Source organism: Schistocerca cancellata, chromosome 1 (assembly GCF_023864275.1).
Source record: "Schistocerca cancellata isolate TAMUIC-IGC-003103 chromosome 1, iqSchCanc2.1, whole genome shotgun sequence".
NCBI classification, from domain to species: domain Eukaryota; kingdom Metazoa; phylum Arthropoda; class Insecta; order Orthoptera; family Acrididae; genus Schistocerca; species Schistocerca cancellata.
In genome coordinates, this window is record NC_064626.1 from 826,503,259 (window position 1) to 826,516,549 (window position 13,291).

General features: G+C 51.2%; 1 protein-coding gene across 1 annotated transcript in view; it reads left to right on the plus strand.

Moving 5' to 3' along the window:
• LOC126188593 (synaptic vesicle glycoprotein 2A-like) overlaps positions 1 to 13,291 on the plus strand; it is a 137,181-nt gene that overhangs the window by 102,723 nt on the left and 21,167 nt on the right. Inside the window, exon 8 of the mRNA XM_049930198.1 lies at positions 10,491 to 10,840. Coding sequence (XP_049786155.1) covers positions 10,491 to 10,840 — 350 coding nt within the window. The remainder of the gene's footprint in view (positions 1 to 10,490; positions 10,841 to 13,291) is intronic.

Here is a 13,291-nt window from a genome sequence, read left to right on the forward strand (position 1 = left end):
CTTCGTTAGTTGGGTTTGAATGGGAATATTTTAATAAATCAAACGCAGAAATAATTCTTAGAATGTGATCTTTAATTACCAATATTCATTTTCCACATAATCACCAGCCAATTGGATACATTTCTGCCAACGATGAAATTTTCTGAAGCCGTCACGAAAGAAGTCGACACTCTTTCCGCAACCACAGTCTCACAGTTCTCTCAACGTCTTCATCAGAAGCGTAATGATGCCCCGGATGTCGTCTTTCATTATTTGGAACAAATGGAAGTCAGACGGTGCTACATCTGGACTGTATGGAGGATGCCGGACGGTGCTGAGGTTTCAGTATCTGAAGTTCAGCTGTGGTGGCAAGTGAAGTGTGTGGTTTGGCATTGTCATGCTTCAGGTAAATATTTTCTTTTTCCTTTCGGACACTTGTTAGTCGTAGTTTCAGAGTTCGCAGCGTAGTTACATAACGCTCTGAATTTATTGTTGTTCCACGATGAATATAATCAACATGAATAACACCGTCTGCGTCCCAGAACACTGTGGCTATGATTTTCCCAGCTGAGGGCTGCGTCTTGAATTTCTTTTTCTGGGGAGAGTCTTTGTGTCGATATTCCATAGACTCAGGTTTCGTCTCCGGATCGTAATGGTGTACCCACGTTTGGTCTCCTGTCACAACTGAATGCAGGAAGGCGTCACCTTCATTCTCGTAACGCGAGAGGAGTTCCTGGCAAGTTTCAAGTCTGTTCGCTTTCATTTCAGGAGTCAGCATCCGGGGTACCCATCGTGCACAGATCTTACGATAGCCAATCAAAGCAATAATGTGACCCACACGTTCTTGTGAAATGCCGATTGTGCTTGCAATTTCTCTCTGAGTGATACGACGATCGTCCTGAATCAATCTGTCAACATTTTGCTTTTGAAACTCGGTGGTTGCTGTCACTCTTCGTTTGTCACGCATGTCAGACGTTCCCGCCTCAACCTCTTTAAACTTACTCCCCCAACGACGCACAGTACTCACATCAACACAATCGCCATAAACTTCTTTCATAAAAAGTTCTCGGTTTACTTGCCGCGTCAAATTTGGATAAAATCCCAAGCATTCCTTGCGAGTGTGGCAAAAGTTATGTGGGCCAGTCTATAAGAACTGTCGCCGATCGCAGTGTGGAACATCAGCGTCACCTGAAATACAGGTATCTAGAAAAATCAGCGGTGGCTTTTTTTTTTTCCTTTATTGTAATTTTAAACACCTATACAGGCGGGCTGGCAGCAGCATGGTTCGCTGCTCTTCAGCCTTAAGTTGAACAATAAACATGATAGAGAGGTGATATATAAAAAAAAAAAAAAAAAAAAAAAAAAAAAAAAAAAAAAAAAAAAAAAAAAAGAAAAAACGGCGGGCAAAAAAATGGAGACACAAAAAAAACAAGAGACAAGAAGCCGTTCACGTTGGACGAAAAAACACTAACACTTGGAAACATGGCGCACAAAACACGGAGAACGGCGACGGCACATGTGAACAGTTGAGTCGGAACTGCACGAAACACAAAACGATGCACACACACTAAACACTGGTGGCGATGGTCTCCGGCGCGCGAATGTTCACTGAGCGTGTACGAGTCCGGGGACCTGCCAAGAGGGGGGGTGGAGGAGGAGGAAGGGGAGATGGGAGAGGGGAGAGCAGAGATGCCACGGGCAAAGGAGAGAGGGGGAGGGAGGAAGGGGGAGGGGAAGCCCGGAGGAGAGGGTAGGAGGGAGGGGGAAAGGAAAGAGAAGGGAAGGGAAAGGGGGGGAGGGAGGGTGCCGAAAGGAAAGGACACAGGAGGTGGGGGGGAAGGATCAAAGTTGATAGGAGGGGTAGATGCAGGGGAGGAGGACATCATCAGGGAGGGGGAGCTGGCGGAAGCCACCTTGGGAGAGGGTATGGAGGGTGGAGAGATGGAGACCGGGTGGGACATGGGAGTACAGGCGCGGCAGCGGGCGGGGGTGGGAGAGGATCGGGAAGACGAGCGGGTGAGGAGGATCGAGTTTACGGGAGGTGTATAGGATTCGTATCCTTTCGAGGAAGAGGAGGAGGGGGGGGAAGGGGATAAGGTCATACAGGATCCGCGTGGGGGAAGGGAGACGGATGCGATAGGCAAGGCGGAGAGCATGGCGTTCAAGGATCTGGAGGGATTTATAAAAGGAAGGGGGGGCGGAAATCCAGGCTGGATGGGCGTAACAGAGGATAGGGCGGATGAGGGACTTATAGGTGTGGAGGATGGTGGAGGGGTCCAGACCCCACGTTCGGCTGGAAAGGAGCTTGAGGAGACGGAGTCGGGAACGTGCCTTGGCTTGGATTGTCTGGAGATGGGGAGTCCAGGAGAGGCGACGGTCGAGGGTGACGCCAAGGTACTTAAGGGTGGGGGTGAGAGCGATGGGACGGCCATAAACGGTGAGATAGAAATCAAGGAGGCGGAAGGAGGGAGTGGTTTTGCCTACAATGATCGCCTGGGTTTTGGAAGGATTGACCTTGAGCAACCACTGGCTGCACCAAGCGGTGAACCGGTCAAGATGGGATTGGAGAAGGTGTTGGGAGCGTCGCAGGGTGGGGGCAAGGGCAAGGAAGGCGGTGTCATCGGCAAACTGGAGAAGGTGGACGGGGGGTGACGGCGGCGGCATGTCCGCCGTGTACAACAAGTATAGAAGGGGGGAGAGGACGGAGCCTTGGGGCACACCGGCGGAGGGGAAAAAGGTGTAGGAATCGGTGTTATGGATGGTGACATGGGAAGGACGGCGGGAGAGAAAGGAACCGATCAGACGAACGTAGTTAATGGGAAGGGCGAAGGTTTGGAGCTTGAAGAGGAGACCGGAATGCCATACGCGGTCATATGCGCGTTCGAGGTCAAGAGAGAGGAAGATTGCGGAGCAACGGGAATTGAGCTGTTCGGAAAGGAGATGAGTGAGGTGAAGGAGAAGATCGTCGGAAGAGAAGGACGGCCGAAAGCCACACTGGGTAATGGGGAGGAGGCGGTGTTGGCGGAGATGCTGGTGGATGCGGCGGGTGAGGATAGATTCCAGGACCTTGCTGAAGACCGAGGTAAGGCTGATGGGACGGTAGGAGGAGACGGCGGACGGCGGTTTGCCAGGTTTGAGGAACATGAGGATACGGGAGGTTTTCCACAGGTCGGGGTAGTAACCGGTGGACAGGACTACATTGTAGAGCCTGGCCAGGGTGGAGAGAAAAGAGACAGGAGCTTCACGAAGGTGACGGTAGGTGACACGATCGTGACCAGGAGCGGTGTTGCGTTTGGTGCGGAGTGTAGTGATGAGATCCTGTGTGGTGATGGGGGCATTAAGGTCCGTGTGTGGAATGTTGTCCAAGTACTGGAAACCAGGAGCGAGGGGAGGGACAGAGGTGTCAGTTCGATCGCGGATATCTGGGAAGAGGGAGTAATCGAACTGGGGATCATCAGGGATGGAAAACACATCGGACAGGTAGGAGGCAAAGTGATTGGCCTTACTAAGGGCGTCAGGGAAGGGGTGATCATCGTGGAGAAGAGGATAGTAGGGGGAGGGTTTAGTTCCGGTAAGGCGACGGAAGGCGGTCCAGAACTTGGACGAGTTTATAGGGAGGGTAGCATTTAAACGGGTGCATGTCTGTCGCCAGTCCCGGCGTTTCTTAGCCGCGAGCAAATTTCGAATGTGTCGCTGTAGTTGCCGGTGGCGTCGTAGGGTGTCCGGGTCACACGTGCGGAGGAAGGCACGGTAGAGACGACGGGATTCACGGAGGAGGAGGACGGCCTGTGGTGGTAAGGTAGGATGGTGGGGGTGGATGGCAACAGTAGGGACGTGGGCCTCCACGGCCTCAGACAAGGTCTGCTGGAGAAAGGAGGCGGCATGGGTGACATCATCGGGACGGCGGTAGGCGAGAGGGTGGCTATCGACCTGAGTGGAGAGGGTATCCCGGTAGGCATTCCAGTTGGCACGGGAATAGTCATGGATGTACTTAGGGGGAGGGTCATGACGAGGGTCGGGGCGGGGGTGACGGCCGTCTGAAACGGTGAGGAGGACAGGGAGATGGTCGCTACCAATAGGCTCCAGGACATCCACCGTAATGCGACCAAGGAGGTTGGGGGAAGAGAGAATAACATCGGGAGTGGAGTTGGATTCGGGACGGGTGTGCTGGGGGATGGGGATGAGGTCGCCTTGAAGGGAGGAGAGGAACCGATGCCACCGCCGTAACTGGGCAGCGGAGCGACTATGGATGTTGAGGTCGGCGGCGATCACATAGGAGGAGAAGGTACGGTCGATGTGGGAGAGGAAGTCGAAAGGAAGAGGGGCGTTGGGGCGGACATAGATGGTGGCACAGGTAATGGTAAGGCCGGGGAAGAAGAGACTAAGGATCAGGTGTTCGGTGGGGTCGGAAAGGAGAGGTTGGAGCCGAACGGGGATCTGGCGGTGGTGGCCAATGGCAACTCTGCCACGCGCAACTGGGAGGGGATTATCGGAGCGGTGGAGGAGATAGGGGGAGGTGTGGATGGAGTGGTGGGGTTGGAGGAAGGTTTCATTAAGGAGGAAGGCATCCACACGGTGGGTAGCAAGGGTGTGCAGGAAGAGGTTCTTGTTGGCGGGAAGGGAGCGGATATTGTTGAAAAGGATACGATGCTGTCGTGCCACGATAAGGACTTATACGAGGGTGTCAAGGCGGGAGAAGGTGAAATGGGCCTGGTTATTGGAAAAGGTGGCGTACATTTTAAGGTGGAATATGGAACGGGCGGCGAGGGAGATCTGTTGTAAGGTGTGGGGGCGCTGAAAGGGATGGACGTTTTGGAGGACAATGGTGAGGAACCTGATGATGTCCTCAGCAGTGGGGGGGGGGGGGACGAAGGGAATTGCCAGGAGAGGTGGGGGCGTCCAGGGGACGGACAGGTACGGTGAGTTCAGGAGTGGCGGGAGGGGGTCGGGCTTTACACTTTTGGGAGTAGGTGGGGTGGGGGAGTCTGCAGGTATTACAGGAGGGAGGGGATTGGAGGTTGGGGCACTGCCGGAGGAAGTGCGCTTGCCGACAATGCGGGCAGGTTGGGGCCTCGCGGCACTCTGCTGTTGGATGTGCATTGTAGCGCAGACATCTCTGGCAGCGCAGGGATTGAGGGGGGGAACGGGAGGGGTCGACCTTGTACCGCTGATTGAAGAGGAGGGCACCCTCCTTCAGGAGACGGTCAATGGAGGGGGCGTCCTCAGAGAAAACCCGCATAAGGCGGGTGGGGCCGGTCGCGTTGAAAATGCGGCGGACCGCCCGCACCTCCAGGGTGGGATGGGCCTTCAGCTCTGCCAGCACCTCCTCCTCCGTGATCGGCGGACTAAGCCGAGTGATCACGGCGGTGAGGGTCGGCGGGCGACGCGGGGGTTGGGGTTGGCGGGTAGGAGATGGGGAGGGAGCAGGGGTGAGGGAGGCGTGAGGACCAAAACGGGTGATGGGGAGGCGGGAGAGGATGTCAGTATGGAGGGTTGGGCTGGGGGAGGAGATAAGAACAGAATCCCGTCTGGGAGTAAGGAGAGAGATGGGGGCGCCTGGGATATGTTGGCGGAGGAGGAGGGAGAGATTCCGGGCCTCGAGGAAGGAAGGATCGGGACGGGACAGGAGATATTTGTAGAGACCGGGTGGGGAGGAGGAGGAGGAGGAGGAGGGAGCGGGGCCTGGTGGGGAGACGTCCATGGCATTTTGGGGTGGGGATGGGGGGCGGGGTGGAGCCTTTTTAGGAGTAGATGAAGTGGAGGCGCCACTAGGGCGTTTGACAGCGGCAGATGGGCGGGTGGTGATAAGAGGGACGGGAACGATGGGGAGGTGGTGGGAAGGGACAGGTCCCGGCACGGACGCAGCAGTCGGCGCCGGAGAAAGTGACTGTGCCAGTGATGGTGATGGCGACGATGATGACGGCGGTGGCGGTGGCGGCGGTGATGGCGATGGCGACGGGGAGAGCTGGGCGTGGGCAGTGGCCCGACGGGCCACCACCCTAGCCGGAGCTGCAGTGACAGGCTGGGGGAGTGGGGGGAAAGGATCAGAACGAGAGGAAGAAGCGGGAGAGGGGGTCAGCGGTGGCTGAGCACAGTTTGTTAAATAAACATAAGATTTTATTCGATGAAACAAGACTACTTGCTCACGCTTCAAACTATTGGGACTCTGTCATCAGGGAAGCAGTTGAAATTAGACTCTGTGAAAATAATTTCAACAGAGATTCCGGTTATGCACTCAGCAATGCATGGAAGCGCGCAATTGATATAGAAAGAGCGCAGAGGGAGACTTCTTACATTCCTCGCAGTTCTCCGACTGTTGCGATGGATGGCGCTGCAAGCAACGCTGGATAAAGCGCGCAAACAAAATCTATGGATATAGAGGCCGCCACCTCAGTACGCATCGGTTTCACCGTGACGTCATCCAGCCAATGAGAAGCCGTCCACTGCTTATAAAAGCGGAAGCCTCACCGGTCCATGACAGTCAGTTTTACCCCTGACGAAGATGACGGAGGTAGTCATCGAAAGCTTGGGATTTTATCCAAATTTGACGCGGCAAGTAAACCGAGAACTTTTTATGCAAGGACTCCGTCGCGAAAGACTTCGTAGTCATAAACTTCTTTCATTCTCTGACGAATCTCTTTTGGGGTGTCACCTTCTGCTGTCAAGAATTCAACGACTGCACGTTACTTAAATCGCATTGACCGACCGTCTGCGCAGGGTTCCATACTTTAACTGTAACAACACAACCTTTCAACCTTCCCGCCAACTGGAGCTGTAGAGAAGAGGCTACGGAACAAGCCAGAACCTGCCGCATACCGATGCTGCCAACTGTTGAAGATTTACGAAGGTACAGGCATTACTTTTCAGTCAGCCCTCGTAATCACGTCTATGTATTTTACGATAATACTATGGGGCCCCAAAACAATATTATAATTAAGATTTCTTAAAAAATGATTTTAATTTTTCGTGGCGCGAGCCGGTAAGTTGTAGCCCAGGTCGTCGGCACGTAACTACGGCCCTGACAGTTGTTGAGCAGATCTCACTCTCTCAATTTTATTGACACTGTAATATTAGGTCAACATACTGCGTAGAAATGTGAGACCAAAAACGGTACAATAATATTGCAGAATATTTACTGCCAGGAAGCGTCTGTTCGAACTCTGTTAGAATATGCTGAATAATGTGAAACTCGCATGTATTGCAACTGAGTAGCTTGCTTTGAAAAACACAAGCAGAAATTATGTAGAACTGGCAAAACGCGTCTGAAAAGCTTCCAGTGAACATTTCAGTGGCCATGGGCTCATTCACGGCAGCACAGATTCGTAAATCTCAACTGATTACAAATTACACAAGTGAGCTTCATAAACGATCATGTACATGTTCGACTTTACATTTATTCTCTACCGTAACAGTTGTTGCAATCGAAAGAAAACAATTATTTATTGATTGAAAGCTTACATGGTTTTATGTGTGTGTTATGACAACTGTTGCAAGAAAAATGAACATGTAGGCTCAATGGTCAACTGACGTTATCTTACTTGTTAATTCTGAGAACTCCTACAAGTAAAACACACATTTCTTACTGTGATAACACCATGATGTTCAGTTCCCTCTGCTCTCATCGACAACGAGGTATCTAGCGTTTCATAGTGAATCAAGAATTTCATATATCTCAAAGTACTGTGTGGTACTTATGTATGAGGAGCGTTCGATAAGTAATACAACAATTTTTTCTGAAAACAGGTTTGTTTTATTCATGATTCCAGTACACCATACTATTCCGCACTCATTTGGCTACAAAACCCTATTTTTCGCCATAATCTCAATGCAATGTGACGGTCTTACGCGTCCTTACAGGAAGTATCTATATGGCCGCATGGTACCACTTTACTGGCCGACGTCGGAGCTGCATCAATGATATCCCTATCATCCATGTATCAACGTACTGCTGCACGCGGAGTGCATTTTTCTTTGGACTAAACAGGTGGAAGTCGGACGGTACGCGGTCCCGCCTGTAGGTTGGATGACGGAGAACGATACAATGAATTTTTGTGAGGTCCTTTCGGTTGTGCACATTTGTGTGAGGCCTTGCGTTGTGAAAGAGAAGGAGAAGTTCGTTTAATGTCTTATGGTGACGAACACGCTGAAGTCGTTTTTTCAATTTTCGACATTGCAGGAGTCACAGCTGTGTGCGGCCAGCCGGCACGCGGGAGATAAGACAGGTTTGTGCGACTTTGTGATGATGACAGACACCTCGCTCAACGACTCACCGTGCTTTTGTTCATTGCGAGATGTCGGTAGAAATTCTGCAAGCGTGTATGAATATCTGGGATGCTCTGGTTTCCCGCCAAAAGAAACTCACTCTCAGCTCTCTGGCTGGAATGCACTTCCGTTACGGACATAATTTTGAAGGCTGCATGTAGCGCCGCCACGTATGTGAATTTCATGGATATATAGGGGCTGAAGTGGGGATATTCCACGTTGTTCCACAACAAATTTCGCATTTTTTCAACTGGAATTGGCCGAGAAAAAAATGTGTTGCCTTAATTATTTGAAGCTCCACTTATATAACGGCCAGTCAAATGAAAAAGAGACAGATGGAAAAAAGTAAGTAAACTGTTTATTATTTCAAAAGTGGTCGTAATACATATTAATAAATTTATCCCACTGTGAGACAACATGGTCAATGTCTTTATGGAAAAATGCTTGGGATTGCCCACCGATCCATGATTGTACCCAGGCATGCACCTCTTCGTCCGAAGCAAATCGATAGCCAGGGGTGTCACTCTTGAGTCTCCAAAAATATGGAAATAGCGTGGAGAGAGATCGGGAATGTATGGAAGACGTGTAACGGCTTCCCAGTGAAACTTCTACAACGTGAACAAACCCACAAGTTGCAAAGATCGTGCCGGCCGGTGTGACCGAACGGTTCTAGGCGCTACTGTCTGGAACCGCGCGACCGCTACGGTCGCAGGTTCGAGTCCTGCCTCGGGCATGGATGTGTGTGATGTCCTTAGGTTAGTTAGGTTTAAGTAGTTCTAAGTTCTAGGGCACTGATGAACTCAGAAGTTACGTCCCATAGTGCTCAGAGCCCTCTGAACCATTTTTTTTTTTTGCAAAGATTGTTTCGACTACGCTTCAGAATTTTAGCTGGGAAGCCGTTATATGTCTTTCATACAGTCCCGATCTCTACTCATGCGATTTCCATATTTTTGGAGCCCTGAAGAAATGTATCCGTGGCCATCGAATTGCTTCGGACGAAGAGGTGCACGCCTGGACCCCATCATAGTTCTGTAGGCAACCACAAACATATTTCCGTGAAGACACTGACTGTCTTGTCTCACAGTGGAATAAATGTGTTAACAATTATGGCGATTACTTTTGGAATCATAAACGGATTACTCATCTATTTTCATCTTTTTTGTTTTTATTTCACTGCCTCTTATACATCTTCCAACTCACTGTCTAATTTTTTGTCATTAGCTTTTCTCAGTTGTTTGCCCAAATTTGTTGGAAGCGACTTGAATTTCTAACAGTCTCGGCAGGAACTGCCATGTATTGCGCAATACCGCCCTTACACTGTACAGTGTACTAAGCAGTATGCTCAGTGAGGTCTCTTAAAGTCCTGCAGTCTTCGTCAATATACATACAAGGTGCCTCAAACCTTTTGCGTCAAACTCAAGCAGATGATAGTGGATTCGCAAAAGATTATATTGAGATAGGGAACCAGTGGTAGGTAATGCATATTTATTGTGTTATAGACATAGGCAGTGTACACCGCATAACAACAGCATAGCTTACAATATCTGTCTGAAGTGACGACCGCCAAAACAACGGCGCATAAAGTTCTCCTGCAGTCTCTCAAAGATCTCTGTGCCTAGAGACAGGCAGCTTGGACCCTAGGACGCACATCGTCAGCCGTTTCTACGTCTTGGCATAATCTCAGAGGAAAAGGTCCAGAGATGTGAAATCGCGCTGGCCATGGGACGGGACGTCTCCTTCCACTCCAAAATGAGCATAACGCGTTGTTCAGGTGCTCACGCATATTACCATCCAAGTGAGTTGATGCGCCGTCTTGTTGAAACCACGTGCTTCCGCGGACAACAAGGGGTAAGTTTCCAAGAACTGTGGCAGCATATCTCGCAGGAACACAATGTAAAGTGGACCAGTCAAACGGGCAGCGAATAAGTAATCTTGGACAATATACGCCCATACGTTGACAGAGAACCGTTGGCGGTGGCCAGCGATGTGGGTGGCGTGAGGATTGTCCTCATTCTAGACACCTGCTGCGGCTATTGAAACTGGCGGACATCGCTTTGTACAATTACTATAAGCTATATTGTTATGTGGTGTAAGCTGTGTACTTATTTCCTGTCTCAATGTAGTCTGTTGTGGACCCACTATCACCTGTTACAATTTGACCGCAAAGGTTTAAGACACTCTGCACTGCGCAAAGCGACAGTACCGATCTCAGACCGTTATACTCACTCGACGGTTCTGCGCTGCCGCAGCTCGAACGGGTTCCTGCTGTGGCTGCCGGAGCTGTTCAGCCGGCTGTCGTCGTACGCGGCGTCGCACCCCTCCCTGAACGAGACGCTGACCGTGTGCCAGGTGGTGGCCGCCGCGGCCGCCGAGGCGCACGCCGCGCGCTACTTCGAGCCCTGGCTGCTCGCCGATGGAGACCCAGACGTGGACGCCGCGCCGGCCGCCCTCGCCACGCTCGCCCCGGGGCCTGACGGCTGCACCGCCGACGTCGACGTCAGCGTCTTCAGCAACACGCTCATCATCGGCGCTACCACCGCCGCCGCCTACATACTCGCCGGATACGCCGTACCTTTCGTTGGGAAGAAACGCCTCCTGGGTCAGTCTTCACGATTAATTTGTTACTTGTATTGTATGTATTGAATGTTAACCGAGGACCTAGAAACGACGGAGAGGCCCCGTCCCCGCCGCAGCCGCAGTGGTCCACAACCCCAGGACGACTACCGCAGTCCACTTCACCCCTCCGCCGCCCCACACCGAACCCAGGGTTATTGTGCGGTTCGGCCCCCGGTGGACCCCCCAGGGAACGTCTCGCACCAGACGAGTGTAACCCCTATGTTTTCGTGTTAGAATAATGGTGGTGTACGCATATATGTGGAGAACTTGTTTGCGCAGCAATCGCCGGCATAGTTTAACTGAGGCGGAATAAGGGGAACCAGCCCACATTCGCCGAGGCAGATGGAAAACCGCGTAAAAAGCATCCACAGACTGGCCGGTTCACCGGACCTCGACACAAATCCGCTGGGAGGATTCGTGTCGGGGACCAGGCGCTCCTTCCTGCCCGAGAAGCCGTGCGTTAGACAGCACGGCCAACTGGGCAGGCTTCAATTTGTTACTTTCTTACGGTATCATGCAGTTGACTAACCACCCATAGAGTGAGTTAAGCAAGCAGTGGAAAAGAAAGAGGTCCTTCTATTCAAGAAAGTGAAGATGATACACCTTACCATTTTTCTTCTGCCATCTGAAAACACATGCCCTTGTTTATATGTACACTAACTATCAGGCAATGTCTGGGTGCGTATTTATTCCATTTCCCTTAGTCCATCTCCACTTCCCCTCTCTCTCCGCCCATCTCCTCCACTCCTCTCTGTCATTCTCCCCCTCACCCCCATTTTCTGTCCAACTCCTCCACCGCCCACTGTCTATCCATCTCGTGCCACGTTCTCTGCCAATCTCTTACTCTCCCCTCTCTCTGTACATCTCCACCTCCCTACTCTCTCTGTTCATCTGTTCCTCACTCTTCTGTTCATCTGCTTTTTCCCCCTCTGTTACTCTGCTCCTCAGCCCTCTACGTCCATCTCCTTTTGCCCCTTCTGTCTCTTGGTCACCCACTACATCTTCATCACCCCTCTCACTGTTCATCTCCTCCTCCCCCTCTCTCTGTCCGTTTCCTCCTCTTCCATTTCTCCCTCCATTTCCCGCTTCTCCTCTCTTTCTCCATCTGCTCCCCTTCTATATCTGCATCCATCTCCTCCTTCCCTCGCCAGCCGATGTGGCCGAGCGGTTCTAGGCGCTTCAGTCTGGAACCGCGCGACCGCTAAGGTCCCAGGATCGAATCCTGCCTCGGGCATAGATGTGTGTGATGTCCTTAGGTTAGTTAGGTTCAGGTAGTTCTAAGTTCTAGGGGACTGATGACGTCAGATGTTAAGTCCCATAGTGCTCAGAGCCATTTGAACCTCTCCACTTTATCATCCCACCTCAAAGGAGATTGCTGTTTCTTACCCTCACACTATTGCTTTCCGGATTTATGTAATACGTGTACGAAGTTTGGTGGAAATCGATCCAGGGGTTTAGGAGGAGCTTTTTATCCGCAGCTTCGCCCGCCATACGCCACACATGTTTCACATACGTTTAACATATTTCACACGAATTTCTACGCATATTTCACCTGTATCTCTAACGAATTTGCCCCTGCGGTTTCGTTTTCACACAGCTCAGTGTCGTACAAAGATGTAATTTTATATGTGCGTTCAGCGGCGTATGTGGATACTGTCTCAGCACTAACAAATTTAAAGGTCATGCACGATACTGCAGTTATATGTGAAATATAAGGTCCCTTCAGGAGTCAGACTACTGTAATGGCCATTCGCCATCCAGAGTCCGTCGCCGACACGATCGAATATCACACATTACCTCGGGCAGATCTGTCTTCTACCAGATCTTAGTGTTTATAACGTCATATCATCTGAACTATGTGCCATACAATACAATAATTTTGCAGATACATTCAGTCACACACTGAAGAGCCAAAGAAACTAGTTCACCAGCCTAATATACCGAGCGAGGTGGCGCAGTGGTTAGCACACTGGACTCGCATTCGGGAGGACGACGGTTCAATCCCGCGTCCGGCCATCCTGATTTAGGTTTTCCGTGATTTTCCTAAATCGCTCCAGGCAAATGCCGGGATGGTTCCTTTGAAAGGGCACGGCCGACTCCCTTCCCCATCCTTCCCTAATCTGATGAGACCGGTGACCTCGCTGTTTGGTCTCTCCCTTCAAACAGCCCAACCCAACCAGCCTAATATCGTGTAGGGCCCCTGCGATCACGCACAAGTGCCACAACACGACGTGGTACGGACTCGACTAATGTCTGAAGTAGTGCTGGAGGGAACTGACACCATAAATCCTGCAGGGCTGTCCAGAAATCTGTAGAAGTACGAGGGGGTGGAGATCTCTTCTGAACAGCATGTTGCAAGGTATCCCAGATATGCGCAATAATGTTGTTTGGTGGCCAGCGGAAGTGTTTAAACTCAGAAGAGTGTTCCTGGAGC